Below are 20,158 nucleotides of genomic sequence, written 5' to 3'. Positions count from 1 at the left end.
TGTGGAAAGGGTCCTTCCGGACATCATGGGTGCACCCATCTGCAGGTGGTCGCCCATGTCGGCACCAATGATGTGTGTCGCTATGGATCGTAGGAAATCCTCTCTGGCTTACGGCGGCTATCTGATTTGGTGAAGACTGCCAGTCTCGCTAGCGGGATGAAAGCAGAGTTCACCATCTGCAGCATCGTCGACAGGACTGACTGCGGACCTGTGGTACAGAGCCGAGTGGAGTGTCTGAATCAGAGGCTGAGACGGTTCTGCGACCGTGTGGGCTGCAGATTCCTCAACTTGCGCCATAGGGTGGTGGTGTTTCGGGTTCCGTTGGATAAGTCGCGAGTCAACTACACACAGCAGGCGGCTACACGGGTAGCAGGGGTTGTGTGCCGTGGACTGGGCGGTTCTTTAGGTTAGATGGCCTCGGGCAAGTACAGAAAGGGCAACAGCCTCAAAGGGGGCGGGGCAAAGTCAGGACATGTGGGGACCAAGCAGCAATCGGTATTGTAATTCTAAACTGTCGAAGCTGCGTTGGTAAAGTACTTGAACTTCAAACGCTGATAGAAAGCACCGAAGCTGAAATCGTTATAGGTATGGAAAGCTGGCTGAAGCCACAGATAAATTCTGCCGAAATTTTTACAAAGTCACAGATGGTGTTTAGAAAGGATAGATTGCATACAACCGGTGTGGCGTGTTTGTTGCTGTTAGTAGTAGTTTATCCTGTAGTGCAGTAGAAGTGGATACTTGCTGTGAATTATTATGGGTGGAGATTACACTCAACAACCGAGCTAGGTTAATAATTGGCTCCTTTTACCGACCTCCCGACTCAGCAGCATTAGTGGCAGAACAACTGAGAGAAAACCTGGAATACATTTCACATAAATTTTCTCAGCATGTTATAGTCTTAGGTGGAGATTTATATTTACCAGATATAGACTGGGACACTCAGATGTTTAGGACGAGTGGTAGGACAGTGCATCGAGTGACATTATACTGAGTTCACTATCCGAAAATTACCTAGAGCAATTAAACAGAGAACGAACTAGTGGAGATAACATCTTGGACCTACTGATAACAAACAGACCCGAACTTTCCCACTCTGTGAGCACAGAACAGGGAATCAGTGATCATAAGGCCGTTGCAGCATCCCTGAATATGGAAGTAAATAGGAATATAAAAAAAGGGAGGAACGTTTATCTGTTAAGCAAGAGTAATAGAAGGCAGATTTCAGACTACCTAACAGATCTAAAGGAAAATTTATGTTCCGACACTGGCAATGTTGAGTGTTTATGGAAAAAGTTAAAGGCAGTCGTAAAATGCGTTTTAGACAGGTACATGCCGAGTAAAACTGTGAGGGACGGGAAAAACCCACCGTGGTTCAACAACAAAGTTAGGAAACTACTGCGAAAGCAAAGAGAGCTTCACTGCAACAGCCAAAACCTCTCAGACAAACAGAAGAGAAACGATGTCAAAGTTAGCGTAAGGACGGCTATGCGTGAGGCGTTCAGTGAATTCGAAAGTAAGATTCTATGTACCGAGTTGACAGAAAATCCTAGGAAGTTCTGGTGTTACGTTAAATCAGTAAGTGGATCGAAACAGCATATCCAGACACTCTGGGATGATGATCATGGCACTGAAACAGAGGACGACAAGCGTAAAGCTGAAATACTAAACACCTTTTTCCAAAGCTATTTCACAGAGGATGACCGCCCTTCAGTTCCTCCTCTAAATCCTCGCACAAACGAAAACATGGCTGACATCGAAATAAGTGTCCAACGAATAGAAAAGCAACTGAGATCACTCAACAGAGGAAAGTCCACTGGACCTGACGGGATACCAATTCGATTCTACACAGAGTACGCGAAAGAACTTGCCCCCCTTCTAACAGGCTTGTACCGCAAGTCTCTAGAGGAACGGAAGGTTCCAAATGATTGGAAAAGAGCACAGGTAGTCCCAGTCTTCAAGAAAGGTCGTCGAGCAGATACGCAAAACTATAGGCCTATTTCTCTGACATCGATCTGTTGTAGGATTTTAGAACATGATTTTTTGATCGCGTATCATGTCATTTCAGGAAACACAGAATCTACTCTGTAGGAATCAACATGGATTCCGGAAACAGCGATCGTGTGAGACCCAACTCGCTTTATTTGTTCATGAGACCCAGAAAATATTGAATACAGGCTCCCAGGTAGATGCCATTTTCCTTGACTTCCGGAAGGCGTTCGATACAGTTCCGCACTGTCACCTGCTAAACTAAGTAAGAGTGTAATGGTTCAAATGGCTCTGAGCACTATGGGACTCAACTGCTGAGGTCATTAGTCCCCTAGAACTTAGAACTAGTTAAACGTAACTAACCTAAGGACATCACAAACATCCATGCCCGAGGCAGGATTCGAGCCTGCGACCGTAGCGGTCTTGCGGTTCCAGACTGCAGCGCCTTTAATGGCACGGCTACGTCGGCCGGCAAGTAAGAGTCTACGGAACATCAGACCAGCTGTGTGGCTGGATTGAAGAGCTTTTAGCAAACAGTACACAGCATGTTGTTCTCAATGGAGAGACGTCTACAGACGTTAAAGTAACCTCTGGCGTTCCACAGGAGAGTGTTGTGGGAAAATTGCTTTTCACAATATATGTAAATGACCTAGTAGATAGGGTCGGAAGTTCCATGCGGCTTTTCGCGGATGATGCTGTAGTATACAGAGAAGTTGCAGCATTAGAAAATTGCAGCGAAATGCAGGAAGATCTGCAGCGGATAGGCACTTGGTGCAGGGAGTGGCAACTGACCCTTAACGTAGACAAGTCTAATGTATTGACAACACATAGAAAGAAGGATCCTTTACTGTATGATTATACGATAGTGGAACAAAAACTGGTAGCAGTTACTTCTGTAAAATATCTGGGAGAATGCGTACGGAACGATTTGAAGTGGAATGATCATATAAAATTAATTGTTGGTAAGGCGGTTGTTAGTTTGAGATTCATTGGGAGAGTCCTTAGAAAATGTAGTCCATCAAAAAAGGAGGTGGCTTACAATACACTCGTTCGACCTATACTTGAGTATGGCTCATCAGTGTGGGATCCGTACCAGGTCGGGTTGACGGAGGAGATAGAGAAGATCCAAAGAAGAGCGGCGCGTTTCGTCACAGGGTTATTTGGTAAGCGTGATAGCGTTACGGAGATGTTTAGCAAGCTCAAGTGGTAGTCTCTGCAAGAGAGGCGCTCTGCATCGCGGTGTAGCTTGCTGTCCAGGTTTCGAGAGGGTGCGATTCTGGATGAGGTATCGAATATATTGCTTCCCGCTACTTATATCTTCCGAGGAGATCACGAATGTAAAATTAGAGAGATTCGATAGCGCCGGAGGCTTTTCGGCAGTCGTTCTTCCGGCAACCATACGCGACTGGAACAGGAAAGGGAGGTAATGACAGTGGCACGTAAAGTGCCCTCCGCCACACACCTTTGTGTGGCTTGCGGCGTATAAATGTAGATGTAGATGCAGATGTAGTGGAGGAAGTAAAGCTGTGAGGACGGGTCGTCTGTCGTGTTTGGGAAGCTCAGGCCGTGGCGCCCTTGGTTGCGAAAGACAAAAGCCCCGAGTCCGAATATCGCTTCGGCACACAGTTTTAATCCGACAGGAAGTTTCATATCAGCGCAAATTCCACCGCAAAGTGAAAATTACATTTTTCAAACACCCCTCATGCTGTGGCTAAGACATGTCTCCGCAGTATCCGTTCTTCCAGGAGTGCTAGTCCAGCAAGTTTCGTAGAAAAACTTCAGTGAAGTTTGTAAGTTAGGAAGGGTCGTGACTCGTGTTTGGTTAGCACAGTTGGAAGAGCATTTGTCCACGAAACGCAAAGGTCCTGATTTCGAGTTTCGGCCTGGCACTCAGTTTTGATCTTCCAGGAAGTTTCACGTGAGCGCACATTCCTCTGCAGAGTGAAAATCTCATTCATTTACGTATACAAATACGCCACATGGGCTTCTGCAGCTGAGGAAGTAATGGTATCACAAGGACTTCCTATGACTGTATGAGGCGTCGCGGCTAGGGCGCGATCGCCAATTTGTTTATTAAAGCTTTCTTGTATGAATGTATGTGGGTTCCAGCGCGAGCAGTCGGAATCTTATACGATCTGCAACGGGCGAGCTGCGTCCTGCAGACGTGAGTCATGACCATATGGCGTGACTGCAGCGTGTGAAAGTAGCGGAGAGGCGCTTACAGAGTAGTTACATTCTCTGGAACTATAAAAATTAATAACTGATCTAGAAACAGCCGGAGGAACTTCATATTAGGTATTCTGTTGTGTAAAGGAACAATCTGTCAAAATCTGAAGCAAATTAGGAACTTGTAAGTGTTCCAGTTTTGTATCGTGGGAACGAATCCATCAGTGGCTCCCCTACTAGCGGGTGACGGATGTCCAAGCACGTTTGAATATGTAAGAGACAGCCAGAACGTTCGCGACTATTTAGTTAAATTCCAGACGTAAAGTACAGTTTAAAGTTTATTTCATTTTATTTATTTAACAAGAGAGTTTTGAGTTGCTTATTTTAATTACGTCAGTGAGCTGAGAGCAATGATTGGTTCTTGCTAGATTTTGGCGCGAGCCGCGCCCTGAAAGTCAGTTCTGATTGGCCGTAATTCTGTACAGCCAACAGGAAGTGAGACGGTTTGCCACCTAACGCATAAGATAGAGGTGCTTGTAGAGGCAGAGAGAGAAGAAGGAGGTGGTGGACTATAGAGATGGCTTTTAATTACGTCAGTGAGCTGAGAGCAATGATTGGTTCTTGCTAGATTTTGGCGCGAGCCGCGCCCTGAAAGTCAGTTCTGATTGGCCGTAATTCTGTACAGCCAATAGGAAGTGAGACGGTTTGCCACCTAACGCATAAGATAGAGGTGCTTGTAGAGGCAGAGAGAGAAGAAGGAGGTGGTGGACTATAGAGATGGGAAAACTGAAACACGTAACTGTTTTGAAACAAATGAAACAGTACAATGTAATGTTTCGACACGCAGTTTCGAAACAGTCAAACAGTTTGTGTTTTGTAATCTAATAAACCTACACATTTTATCATCTTGAATGTCTACTATATAAGTATGTCCATATAAACACAAATGAGGTGCGAGAGCGCTAATCATGTCGCAGAAAGTATGAAACTATCACTTCGGCGTCTTGGCAGTTTCGTATTTCCTGCAGCAAATGCGCTGCTCTCGTGTCGTGTGACTTTCATACTTTACAACTGACTGAGGACAGCCATAGCTGAAGACAAAAGAACCACCACGAACGGAACTGGAGGTGGCAGCAAACTGCAGAAACAACGGATATGCTACTGGGATTCCCACATTCCGCTAGTATGGGTAATATACCCACCCTGCTAATTTCCATACACACAAAGGGAATCATTGTGGAGAATAGGCACAGTGATTATGGACTCACAAATAACGCGCCAATAATTCGAATAAATAACCGTTACTATAAATTCACCATGCTTCCCAGCCCTTCCCGTTCACCATTACACTATAAGTGATATGTCAAACAGATTGCTTGCAATTGTACCTATATCAAATTTATGAATATGTCTAATAACAGTCACTCTACGCCCTTTTTTATTCAAAATGTTGTCGGCTTACTTGCGTTTCTTAATATGATTACTGTACATGAACAGAGAAGCGTATGTTACAAAAAAGTGTAATTTAACTGAATGATTTTCACATATTTATTACTTTGAATGTGAATAGTATGCGTTGTTTTATTGTTTGTTTAGTGTTTATAAAACAGATGTTACGCCATTTCGGAATAGGACAGTCATCTAGAAACGAAGCTTTATTTTCGGATATCTCAAGTTTCATGCTATTGCTTGTCACAAAGATTTCGACACTCTTGAAAGTGGTTCAAGGAGTCGTATGTTGTGTTTCAGTACCTGTGCAGAACCCGAATCTCGTCAGACACCGAGCGGAATGAACATCACTGTTTCGATACAATTAGTCCCTTCCAAGCACAGGTGGACTGAAACATCCTTATTTTGAAACAACGATACAGTTTCTGTGTCTGGCTCGAGATCGAATCTGGTCCGGTTATCCGAGACAGGGGCGGAATGAAACACCACTGTTTCGAAACAGTGAACCACAGCCGTTCCGAAACACTGAAACAGTTCCACGTATCGATACACTGTATCGAAACATTGAAACAGGGGCCAAGTCTAGTGGACTAGCTTTCGAAGGAGCCGGTTATGCTGAAAGTGTCCGAACGAATTATGTGTAAAATGTAGTGATATTGTGACTTCTGCATTTCGGTACAGTGATAAAGGTAGCTGGTGTTTACCAATAACTATTTGTGAAATTTTAAGAGTCGAGAGATACACTCCTGGAAATGGAAAAAAGAACACATTGACACCGGTGTGTCAGACCCACCATACTTGCTCCGGACACTGCGAGAGGGCTGTACAAGCAATGATCACACGCACGGCACAGCGGACACACCAGGAACCGCGGTGTTGGCCGTCGAATGGCGCTAGCTGCGCAGCATTTGTGCACCGCCGCCGTCAGTGTCAGCCAGTTTGCCGTGGCATACGGAGCTCCATCGCAGTCTTTAACACTGGTAGCATGCCGCGACAGCGTGGACGTGAACCGTATGTGCAGTTGACGGACTTTGAGCGAGGGCGTATAGTGGGCATGCGGGAGGCCGGGTGGACGTACTGCCGAATTGCTCAACACGTGGGGCGTGAGGTCTCCACAGTACATCGATGTTGTCGCCAGTGGTCGGCGGAAGGTGCACGTGCCCGTCGACCTGGGACCGGACCGCAGCGACGCACGGATGCACGCCAAGACCGTAGGATCCTACGCAGTGCCGTAGGGGACCGCACCGCCACTTCCCAACAAATTAGGGACACTGTTGCTCCTGGGGTATCGGCGAGGACCATTCGCAACCGTCTCCATGAAGCTGGGCTACGGTCCCGCACACCGTTAGGCCGTCTTCCACTCACGCCCCAACATCGTGCAGCCCGCCTCCAGTGGTGTCGCGACAGGCGTGAATGGAGGGACGAATGGAGACGTGTCGTCTTCAGCGATGAGAGTCGCTTCTGCCTTGGTGCCAATGATGGTCGTATGCGTGTTTGGCGCCGTGCAGGTGAGCGCCACAATCAGGACTGCATACGACCGAGGCACACAGGGCCAACACCCGGCATCATGGTGTGGGGAGCGATCTCCTACACTGGCCGTACACCACTGGTCATCGTCGAGGGGACACTGAATAGTGCACGGTACATCCAAACCGTCATCGAACCCATCGTTCTACCATTCCTAAACCGGCAAGGGAACTTGCTGTTCCAACAGGACAATGCACGTCCGCATGTATCCCGTGCCACCCAACGTGCTCTAGAAGGTGTAAGTCAACTACCCTGGCCAGCAAGATCTCCGGATCTGTCCCCCATTGAGCATGTTTGGGACTGGATGAAGCGTCGTCTCACGCGGTCTGCACGTCCAGCACGAACGCTGGTCCAACTGAGGTGCCAGGTGGAAATGGCATGGCAAGCCGTTCCACAGGACTACATCCAGCATCTCTACGATCGTCTCCATGGGAGAACAGCAGCCTGCATTGCTGCGAAAGGTGGATATACACTGTACTAGTGCCGACATTGTGCATGCTCTGTTGTCTGTGTCTATGTGCCTGTGGTTCTGTCAGTGTGATCATGTGATGTATCTGACCCCAGGAATGTGTCAATAAAGTTTCCCCTTCCTGGGACAATGAATTCACGGTGTTCTTATTTCAATTTCCAGGAGTGTATTTTGTTCTAGAGAAAATCGCGTGTGTAAACTTTGAACTAAAAGCTTGGCGGTGCTTAGTACATTTCTTTACTGAGTATTTATGGCGAGCAAAAACTGTATTTAAAGACAACCACTGAATGCCGAGTGCAAAAGTAAATAGCCGTTTATTGACTGTGTTACTCTCGTAAATGATTTCAAAATTGGATAGGAAAAGTTCTGACTGTTTGAGTGTGACGAGGACTGTGAATAGGAACATTAATGATTTGAACACATGTGGGCTGATGATCTTGCTTAATAGCAATTAAAAAAATCCTAATGCAAGTTTAAAAGGACCTTTAAACTTAGAAATTTGAACAACAACCCATTTCCTATTTGCTCTTTAGAGTTCACAAGACTATTTTCAACTTTTTGTACTTATAGCGACCGACGTGTAGTTGTGAAATCTCAGTTTCTTCAATACTGCTTTTCTGTGATCGCTTAATAGCTGCAGTCAGGAGTTACGTGTGTAGATCTGCAGCAGTATGGAGATAGGTGGACAATTTATGTAGCAGAACCGCCGTCGATGTCCGAAAGAGCGTGTTACGTCGTACGTAGGCGATTCATTACACTGTAACAACGTATTCAGATGTCACTTCTCATTACGCTAGAGGCGCTCTGAGACAGTGATAGCTCTTTAAAAAGAACATAATTTTTAAAATTATATTGTGAGATGTATCTACATCTACATCTACGTGATTACTCTGCAATTCACATTTAAGTGCTTGGCAGAGGGTTCATAGAACCACAATCATACTATCTCTCTGCCATTCCACTCCCGAACAGCGCGCGGGAAAAACGAACACTTAAACCTTTCTGTTCGAGCTCTGATTTCTCTTATTTTATTTTGATGATCATTCCTACCTATGTAGGTTAGGCTCAACAAAATATTTTCGCATTCGGAAGAGAAAGTTGGTGACTGAAATTTCGTAACTAGATCTCGCCGCGACGAAAAACGTCTTTGCTTTAATGATTTCCATCGCAACTCGCGTATCATATCTGCCACACTCTCTCCCCTATTACGTGATAATACAAAACGAGCTGCCCTTCTTTGCACCCTTTCGATGTCCCTAGTCAATCCCACCTGGTAAGGATGCCACATCGCGCAACAATATTCTAACAGAGGACGAACGAGTCTAGTGTAAGCTGTCTCTTTAGTGGACATGTTGCATCTTCTAAGTGTCCTGCCAATGAAACGCTACCTTTGGCAATATTATCTATGTGATCTTTCCAACTGAAGTTGTTCGTAATTTTAACACCCAGGTACTCAGTTGAAGAGACAGCCTTGAGAATTGTACTATTTATCGAGTAATCGAATTCCAACAGATTTCTTTTGGAACTCATGTGGATCACCTCACACTTTTCGTTATTTAGCGTCAACTGCCACCTACCACACCATACAGCAATCTTTTCTAAATCGCTTTGCAACTGATACTGGTCTTCGGATGACCTTACTAGACGGTAAATTACAGCATCATCTGCGAACAACCTAAGAGAACTGCTCAGATTGTCACCCAGGTCATTTATATAGATCAGGAACAGCAGAGGTCCCAGGACGCTTCCCTGGGCAACACCTGATATCACTTCAGTTTTACTCGATGATTTGCCGTCTATTACTACGAACGGCGACCTTCCTGACAGGAAATCACGAATCCAGTCGCACAACTGAGACGATACCCCGTAGGGCCGCAGCTTGATTAGAAGTCGCTTGTGAGGAACGGTGTCAAAAGCTTTCCGGAAATCTAGAAATACGGAATCAACTTGAGATCCCCTGTCGATAGTGGCCAACATAACTTAGTTTACGTTTTTTTTTTTTTCCACATTGCATTATCTGTGACACGGAGGAATAGTGTATGTTCTTTTTCGTAGGAAATCCTAGAGCCACCTTACTAGAGTAGCCAGTCCTTACAGCGAGGCAGTGCGCTGTCACGCCGCTGCCAACTCACCAACTACGATCATGTCGCCGTGCTCGGAGACAGTCTGGAAGGAGGGCGCCTCCCCGGAGACCTCGCAGCGGTAGCGGCCGGAGCTGCTCAGCGTCACGTCCTTCAGCTCCACCTGGCTCGCCGTCGAGTTGTTCATCTGCGAACAGGAAGCAGCCGAGCACGCTGTAGCCAGAGTCCAAACTCTGTGGCAGCTGCGGCTCTGCTCTCTAGTCTATAACTTAGACTACTGGCCATTAGAATTGCTAAACCACGAATATGACGTGCTACAGACGGGAAATTTAACCGACAGGAAGTAGATGCTGAGATATGCAAATGATTAGCTTTTCAGATCATTCACACAAAGTTGGTTCCGGTGGCGGCACCTACAACGTGCTGACGTCAGGAAAGTTTCCAACCGATTTCCCATACACAAACAGGAGTTGACCGGCGTTGCTTGCTGAACTGTTGTTGTGATGCCTCGTGCAAGGAGGAGAAATGCGTACCATCACGTTTCCGACTTTGATAAAGGTCAGATTGTAGCCTACCGCGATTGCGGTTTAGCGTATTGCGACATTGCTGCTCGCGATGGTCGAGATACAATGACGGTTAGCAGAATATGGAATCGGTGGATTCAGGAGGGTTATACGGAACGCCGTGCTGGATCCCAACGCCCTCGTATCACTAGCAGTCGAGATAACAGGCATCTTATCCGCATGGCTGTAGCGGATCGTGCAGCCACGACTCGATCCGTGAGTCAACAGATGGGAACGTTTGTAAGACAACAACCATCTTCACGAACAGTTCGACGACGTTTGCAGCAGCTTGGACTATCAGCTCGGAGGCCATGGCTGCGGTTACCCTTGACGCTGCATCACAGACAGGATCGCCTGCGATGGTGTACTCAACGTTGCACCTGGGTGCACGAATGGCGAAAAAATCATTTTTTCGGATGAATCCAGGCTCTGTTTACAGCATCATGATGGTCGCATCCGTGTTTGGCGACATCGCGGTGAACGCACATTGGAAGCGTGTATTCGTCATCGCCATACTGGCGTATCACCCGGCGTGATGTTAAGGGGTGCCATTGGTTACACGTCTCGGTCACCTCTTGTTCGCAATGACGGCACTCTGAACAGTGGACGTTACATTTCAGATGTGTGACGACCCGTGGCTCTACCCTTCATTCGATCCCTGCGAAACCCTACATTTCAGCAGGATAATGCACGACCGCATGTTGCAGGTCCTGTACGGGGCTTTCTGGATACAGAAAATGTTCAACTGCTGCCCTGGCCAGCACATTATCCACATCTCTCACCAACTGAAAACGTCTGGTCAATGGTGGCCGAGCAACCGGTTCGTCACAATACGCCAGTCACTACTGTTGATGAACTGTGGTATAGTGTGGATGCTGCATGGGCAGCTGTACCTGTGCACGCCACCAAGCTCTGTTTGACTCAATGCCCAAGTGGTGGTTGTGGATACTGATTTCTCAGAATCTATGCACCCAAATTGCGGGAAAATGTAATCACATATCAGTTCTAGTATAATATATTTGTCCAATGAATACCCGTTTATCATCTGCATTTCTTTTTGGTGTAGCAGTTTTAATGGGCAGTAGTGTACCTATCCGACATCTACACATGCTGTCCGATATCGTGTGCAGGAGGGCACGTATTTCGGCAACAACATTTTGCCCCTTTTCCCTGCGCAGGTGGTCCACAGGAAGACGTACAGCCGGTAATCCTTTACGTAATCCCGAGCGTATGCTACGTGCGTACTGTGCACCACTATGTATTACTGTTTAGAAGGGGCGTTCGGTAATTAACACAACATTTTTTTCTGAAAGCGGATAGGTTTTATTTAGGATTCTGCTATACCATATTATTCCCCGCTCTTTTGGCCACCACATCCTATTTTGCAGCATGATACACGTTCAATGTTATTGCCTTACGCCTCTTTACTGAGACGCGTGTACATCTTCATGATACCATTCTACTGATCGATGTCGGAGCCAATGAACAGCTTTCCCATTATCCACGTACTGCTTCCCACGGAGTTCATACCTCATTGTGTCAAAGAGATGGAAGTTTGAAGGTGAGTGTTTCGGGCAGTACGACAGTGAGGTTTTGTGAACTCCTCTCGGGCAAGCAGACTCGTGTGAGGCCTTGCTTTGTCATGGAGAAGGAGAAGTTCTTTCACATCACCTAGAATGAGAGTGTCCGCACGTTCCAACATTGCAGGAGTCACAGCTGTGTGCGGTCGGTCGACACGCTAGAAATCGGACAGTTCTGCGAGTCCTTGTTGCCATGATAACACACGCTTCGCCCAAATATTCGCCGTGTTCTTTTTTTTCAGTGTTAGGATTCGGCAGACTTCTGCAAGTGCCTATGAACATCTGAGATGCTCAGCTTCTTCCGCCAAAAGAATGTCAGTGACAGCTCACTGTTGCAAACCCACCTCCGTTACGGGCGCTATTTTGAAGGGTACTTTTAGCGCAGCCACCTATAGGAATGTTTTGAAACTATAGGGGCTGAACAACGGCCTTGCCGCAATGGTAACAGCGGTTCCCGTCAGATCACCGAAGTTAAGCGCTGTCGGGCTGGGCTAGCCGAGCGCTGTTGGCAAGCGGGGTGCACTCAGCCCTTGTGAGGCAAACTCAGGAGCCATTTGATTGAGAAGTAGCGACTGCGGTCTTGGATGCTAACATATGGCCGGGAGAGCGGTGTGTTGACCACATACCCCTCCATATCCGCATCCAGTGACGCCTATAGGCTGACGATGATATGGCGGCCGGTCGGTACCTTTGGGCCTACATGTCCTGTTCGGGAGGAGTTTAGTTTAATTTATAGGGGCTGATGAGTGAATATTACACCATGTCGCACAACGAATTCCACATTTTTGCAACAGAAATTGGCCGAGGAAATAAATGTGTTGCATTACTTGTCGAGTGTTCTCGTACAAGGAGGCTGTGTCTGTGCCTTTCTCCACTTCATACTCAAAGACGCGGAAACAATCAAACGGACTGAGGTGGTGTTTTGCACGGACATACGTAACAAGTCTCTGTCAAATACAGGCACGTTGCGCTTCTAAAGTCTTTCACCATTTCAAAATGACGGAGAAACACTAGGTGGTCATAAACCGTGTGGAAACCTGTAAGGGAGTTGCAGGTTAGGTTGTGCAGTGAAATAATTGTTAAGAGCAAAATACGTTGCGCTGCTTCTCAGTTAATTAGCGTTGAAGGTAGCCAATCCAGGCTTTTGCCCGTGCTAGTTCAACCACCCCGACAGAGACCGTGTCGCCAAACGTGTTCGTTTGGTTTCTTAAAACCGATCAAGAGAGCGATACAGTAACTGGACAAGGGTCTGTAACGAGGCTCGAATCCGAGTCAAAGGTTCAGCAGTCCCGTGTGCTATCACCTACACTGTACTGGTGGGCAACTTTAATTTGCGAGCGGAACGGCCTGACTGGCTAACCTAAATGCTGATTTACTCAGAGAGGGCCTAATGTATCAAATTTCTTGTTAACAATTATTTCTCAGCACAAACAACCCCGCGACACCCTTACAAATGTTCCACAGCGTTTCTGAGCAATCTCTATATGACTTCACTGCAGAAGGGTCGACCAATGACGTCATACCTAAGGCAGAGATGCTACATAGAGGCAATCTTTAAAAACAACTAATCATATTCGCAAACAAAAGAATGTATCATATGATAAAATTTAAAACACAGTTCACGTGATTAATTACTCAGCCACAGATTATACCGACAAGAATTGCAGGTAACGAAAATAAATAAGAACAGAAAAAGAGAAGTATACATGTCTGACATAAATTGCTATCGAGATTTATGCCAGTAAGAAAAGCACAGAGAACCTTTAAATTCCATACAGAATGGCGAATGGTGAAGTCATAATATTATGAATCAGCGTCAACTTTTAATAATAATTGTTAAATTTAACGGTACTAGTACCCAACGGAAACTTGTAAAAAGTAGGATCTAACAAATACTGGAACTGGTACCTGGAACTGACCTATATAGGTTAATTCTACTTACCGATTACAACCATTTCACAGTTCCTTATTTAGATCGTTTTAACAAGTGTGTGCACTAAAGTGTTACAGGATTTCTACGTATGGTATTACTATTTTCATTACCATGAAAAAGAGAAAAATTTGGAAGCTGTACCTACTAAATTTATTACTTTTTCGTAGTAGTTCTGAAATCAATATCAAATTTAGTAACGCTACAGTAACATAGTCCACAGATTTACTGTGAAAATCTCCTAAATCATGAACCATCGACAAATTGGAATCGGTAACTAGAATAGACCTATATAGGACAAGAATGAGATTTTCACTTTGCAGCGGAGTGTGCGCTGCACATAGTTTTAATCTGCAAGGAAGTTTTATATAGGTCAATTCTAACTAGACCTATATAGGTCAATTCTAGTTACCGATTCCAACTTTTCGATAGTTCATTAATTAGATCGATTTTTCAGCACGTGTATGCTCCAAAATGTCCAAAACTAGATCGTTTTTTAGCACGTTGTGCTCTAAAATGTAGACTAATATGACTCCTGCATTTGTAATTGCTCTCTGAACTACTGCAAGAAAGGTACTGATATTGGAATCGGTAACTAGAATTGACTTATATAGAAAATCACGCGGGAAACGAGAACGCTACCGCACGACCACGAGCTGCGGACAATTCAAAAATTAATATAAAATTAACGCTATTTTATAACAGTATGATTTCACCATGCGCTTTACTGTAATGGAGTTTAAAAGTTCTCTCTGTCTTACCAGACATGAAAATTTGTTTATAAATCTTGTTCTTAATTATTTTCGTTGTCTTCAGTTCGTTTCGATATAATTCATGAATAAGCAAATAACTGCGTGAATGCAAGTTTATCGTATGCTACATTCGTTTGTTTACGAGTATGATCCGTTGCTTTCATAGATTGCCTAAACGTAGCGTCTTTGCCTTAGGTATGACGTCATTGCTACAAGCCGACGAGTGGAATCGGACACTAGAATTCTTCGAAAAACTTCTACATTATCGCAGATTTAGCAGCTGAAGGACTCACATTTATGGGAATCTGTTTACCTTCTTTCTTCATTCGACGAGGTCCTTCCATCATCCACATGGTGATCCCGAACTACATCGACAAAACTTCCTAATTTAGTTAGCGGTATATTCTGTAGATATGATTAATTTAGTCTGTTAACTCAGCTACTTTCGTATCTGAGGAAACGCCTCGACAACAATGAAAAAGAATATAAATGCAATCACCAAAATATGCAATCCAAAACAAGCAGTAATTCAATACTCAAACAGAGAGTTCTTTATAAATGCTCTGACAATATTTGCCTTGACAGTTTCATTTCTTTGTGCAGTAGTGGTGATATTTCAGCAGCAAGACTTTATATGTAGGAGTAAGTTAAGAAAGTATCTGTTTTGTCTTCTTTTCTAACTACAGTTTTGTGAGGAAACATTCGAAGATATGAAACATGACTCTTAAAACATGGTCTCGCGGCGATACAATTTAATGAGTGGTTAAGCGCTTTCTGCCGAGTGATCACATCCACTGGGTGCTGCAGCTGTTACGTACACTTAAAGGTCAGTATCTGCGCAGCAACCACTTTACAGTACAGAAGAGGAATATTAATGCGACCGTAGTGCATTGTGCCAAAGCCGTCTCAGAAGTCAAAATCTGGGAAAAGAATTGAACCACCTACGAAAAGACTTCTGCAAAAATAGCCACAAGCACTTCAACACTTCTTTTTCTATTTCTAGTTAGGAGCGAATATCAACCTCGATGAATTACTCAATCATGCTGCTGTTATACCTTTTTGTGGTTTAGTGATGAGAGTTGTCTTCGGGCCCCTGACGTAAATACTACAGCTCACAAGGCGTGTGGGAGTCGATGTAAGAACACACAGTCGGGCAACGACGGGGATAGTACGAGTCATGCTCACGCTAGCATTATCTCGAGAAGCAAACCGTCATAGAAGATAACGACAATGTACTTAATTACGTGGAATCACAGCTGTTAAGAGGACGTACGTTTCTAGCGTAGCGTCATAAGATAACCAGTTGAAATTAAAAACTCGAAAAAAATTCTCAGTAAGGACAACGTACTGTAACTCGGTAGAACGCGGAATCCGACCATAGCGAGACTGAAGAAAGCGCAGCGAATGCGGGACGTAAATATTGTATTGCTTCATTAGGCGATGAATTAAGCACCAGCGACGTCACAGCAGATAACATGCGTAAGTAAGCACGGCGCCGCTGAGGACAAGGCAGTTTTCACGGTAAGAGAATGGCTGTTGCGTGCTCGGGCGAAATCTCTTGGAAATTTACACACCTTACATAACAAAACGGTATCAGGTTTTTTCTTGGCATTGGGTAATTGTATTGTATTGTACAGTATTTATGTTACACTGGTAACCTAGTTTATAACGAAATCCTCAAACCATCATACCGCCGCTTCCACCTGCTGCTTCAGTACAGTGAAAAGTAGTTGCACCTCAACACAATTCCGTAGAAAGAGACACACTACATAATACTTAGCATTATTTAAAAATAAATGAAAGAAAAGAGTGAAAAATAAAGGTCACTAAATTCGAATTATCGACATTTTAATATACAAACCTGGGTGATACAGTGCAATAAATAAAAAAATAGAGATTACGTAGAGAAAACAAGATGAATGGCTTACATGGCAAGAAAATCACATTGTCGCGAGCAGTTAATACTTTTCTGAACACAGCAAAGATGAGAAGTGCCACACATCTGCTAATAATTGAGAAATAAGTCTGGAAAGGCTATATAACTTGGAACGCCGTACGGCTTGCAAGTAAAAATACATAGTGGACAACATATAAAATATGAGACAGTATGCATCTCAAAAGCTACTACAATTTTATTCTTCTTCTGCGTGTATTGCTCCATTGGCTTTTCCACAATCTGTCTGTTTCTTGACCTCTTCAGACTTTTACAGCCTATAGAGTTATAACTTCTGACTCTGTAACGCCGTCTTGCGTGGTTCATTCTATCGAGACGTTCACACTATTTTTTTCTGTTGTATAGAGTTTTGTTTCTTACGTTAAACATGTTAAGTTCCTTCCTAATGTCACTGTTTCTTAATCCATCGACTCTTTCACAGTTGTAAGTAATCTAATTTCAGTTCCCTTGGTCTTACTATGTTGTTGTTTGCAAATGATCCACACCTCATTTCCGTCGAGTAGTGTGAGGACGACTATGAATTTTACTTTTTGTGCCTATTTTCTTAAGTAACTTTTTTAATGTTCCACATGTGTATTTAAATTTTTCGTTTTGTTTGTCAACGCATTAGTCATATTTGTATGAGGTATTACATTCCACGTAATTAAAACGATTGATATGCCCTAGTATAGCATTGTTCATTACTATTTCTGTTCTTGTGGATTCCTTCCTACAAATGCCATTGTTTTAGTTTCCTTTGAGGATACAATCATATTACAGTTTTGGCTATTTTGCACAGAATGTTAATTCCTTTTTGCAGCTCATTCTCTTTCTCCTTTAAAACTGTAACATCGTCTGTGTATAGAACATAATTCAGAGTGGCCTCCCAGGATATTGCGGTAACTGCATGTAACTCAGCTGTCCATTCACAAATTCAAGATGCTGCCAGTTCTTCATTTATATCTAAACATGTATAACTTTTTTATTTCAGTAGAACTGAGATGAAATAATTAATGTGGAAGAATCAGTTCGTCAGATATCAGTATTAGATGACTTGCTAATATAACAAATTAAAGGGAAACAACTGTGATAAAGTGGTATTCGCCTACTAAGGAATTATGATGCTACTAGCATGAGATAGGCAGTAGTTCAATTAGTCACCAACAGAAAGTTTCAGAAATATCGACTTACACATTATGTACCACAGCACATCACTGGACGTTCGCTACCAAATTATGTGTACTCACCAAAGTGACAGCTACATCATTAAAATTTTAGGTACCGAAGAAGTGTATTGATGCTGAATCGAAACACAGCGATGGCCTTCATGCTATTCATCAATTATTCACAAATACGTTTCTCCTGGACTGATACCACCACATTGTGGTCTGCACATTCACATGGCACGTCAATTATTGAACATTTCTGTGCCTGCGAAGGTCGGCAGGTCGTTTGTGGCGCTCGGCCGATATCCAATACACGTTAACGTTGCACTCTCGTTGAGGACTTTTGGGATAATATTCGTCGCAGACACTCGGAAGCGAAATACGGCCGATGTTGCGACATGTACTGATATAGAACTATACACCTATTAGAAGTTTGTGTTACTGTTCTGTACTTGGATATTTCTGTTCAATAACATGGGCTATACACAAAGGGAATGTAATTTTTATATATGCTTCTTCAGGGCGTAGCTTATTTCTTATAGTTTATGTATTAAAAGCGCATTATCAGCTATGTAGCACAAAATATAAGTACTTTATACGATAAAAAAGTAATACTAAGAACAATTAATAATACTAGGAACCAGGAAGCAATATATTCATGTAAGATACTTGCGGATCAGTTTGCTGTACTATTTCAAAATGTAGCCCTCACATAGTGGAAGTAAGTCTTTTGGAAAATGTATACAGTATGATTAACAATCACTGTCGAAAGCCCTAAATTTTTTATGACATCAAATGTACCGACAGTTATCTAAGAGGAGTAAGTAAAGAAAGTGTATCAGAGAAAATTACCTTTGATTAAAGATTAATCAAAATGAAAAGAGCATATGAAATAGCTATGAATATTTTCACGTAGAAGCATGGATCACGAAATGCACAAATAACGAATTGCAACAAAGTAGTAAAATCAAAATCCTTCATCCAAATATCTAGTACGGAATTGTAAGTTGTGAATTAGCCTAAATAGAGGCAGTAGATAAAACCATTACGAGAAAGTCTTTGGTCCAGCAAAAAGTGTGCTAGCTAGTTTATTAAGGCTTAATGACAAAATTTATCAAATCTTTGAAAAACTGACAGCAGCAGTAAGTAAAGAAGACGGATAATAACACAAATTAGAGGGAACTGCTAACAAATCAGGGCTTAAACTGTCTTTGGCAAATGGAATTAACAACCTGGTTGCTAGAAGTTAAAAATTATTCAGAAGGACGTAACATTGATGGTGAAAAAGTGACTCAACTAAGTGACTTCAGAAGGAATAATTGCAAAATAGAACAGGTAAGAAGATATGCGTGAAACGCTATTATGAGGCTGGATAAATACAAATCGTGACGAGATAAAGGAATATTGTAAGAAAAGAAATCAGCTTAAAGAAAACAAAGGCAACGTTATTACTAACGTTGTAATTTACGCATCTAAATACATAAGAACGTACAACAGTATCAAGATAGTATTTTCCTTTCCCTTACAGAAAGACGTATGGAAATATTTTTAATTTTCGGAAATACTGCATCCGTCTATCTAGATATTGGACCCTATTTTCTTTTTATCGATCTTATGCATGGAATTCTGTCTGATTCTAGAACAGTGGGCGTCAAACTTTTTCGCTCAAGAACCAATACGACTGTGGGGCGGGGCACCTCCGGCCGCATCTGTATTATTATTATTATTATTATTATTATTATTATTACGTTATTTCTTTCCTTTCTCAGACGTTATGTCTGGTTAAAAATGGAAAGTGAGGCGGACCTTGATAAAGCGTCACTTCCTTTTAACTGTACGGTATATGTTACATATCATTTAGGAACTTTATTATTATTATTATTATTATTATTATTATTAGTAGTAGTAGTAGTAGTAGTACTAGTAGTATTTTGGTCCTCCCCCCCATGAACCATGGACCTTGCCGTTGGTGGGGAGGCTTGCGTGCCTCAGCGATACAGATAGTACCGTAGGTGCAACACAAACGGGGGGGTATGTGTTGAGAGGCCAGACAAACGTGTGGTTCCTGAAGAGGGGCAGCAGCCTTTTCAGTAGTTGCAGGGGCAACAGTCTGGATCATTGACTCATCTGGCCTTGTAACATTTACCAAAATGGCCTTGCAGTGCTGGTTCTGAGAACGGCTGAAAGCAAAAGGAAACAACAGAAGTAATTTTTCCCGAGGGCATGCAACTTATCTATATGGTTAAATGATGACGACATCCTCTTGGGTAAAATATTCCGAAGTTACCCCCATTCGGATCTCCGAGAGGAGACTACTCAAGTGGACGTCGTTATCATGAAACGTCCCCTTTGAACAATTTATACATGACTGTGCTTAAACTGACATAAAATATTTTTAGCGCAACGCAATCTGACTTTCAGAAATCCCTACAAAAGAATGGCCCTGACTAACTTTAAACTATACCTTTCACAAATCACTTACGTCACAAAAATCTTCGCTGCTCACGCTACTGCAATACAGCTAGCGCCACTACTGCCAGCTAAATAAAAGATTCA

The 20,158-nt window shown here is 43.4% G+C and overlaps 1 protein-coding gene across 1 annotated transcript in view; it reads right to left on the bottom strand.

Moving 5' to 3' along the window:
* The window catches only part of LOC126417034 (uncharacterized), a 697,139-nt gene that overhangs the window by 177,552 nt on the left and 499,429 nt on the right, over positions 1 to 20,158 (bottom strand). Inside the window, exon 3 of the mRNA XM_050084926.1 lies at positions 9,730 to 9,865. Within this exon, the coding sequence (XP_049940883.1) occupies positions 9,730 to 9,865 (136 nt within the window). The remainder of the gene's footprint in view (positions 1 to 9,729; positions 9,866 to 20,158) is intronic.

Source organism: Schistocerca serialis, chromosome 8 (genome assembly GCF_023864345.2).
Source record: "Schistocerca serialis cubense isolate TAMUIC-IGC-003099 chromosome 8, iqSchSeri2.2, whole genome shotgun sequence".
Lineage (NCBI taxonomy): Eukaryota > Metazoa > Arthropoda > Insecta > Orthoptera > Acrididae > Schistocerca > Schistocerca serialis.
The sequence above is the reverse complement of the archived record's forward strand: the minus strand, read 5'-3'. Positions and strand labels throughout refer to the sequence as shown.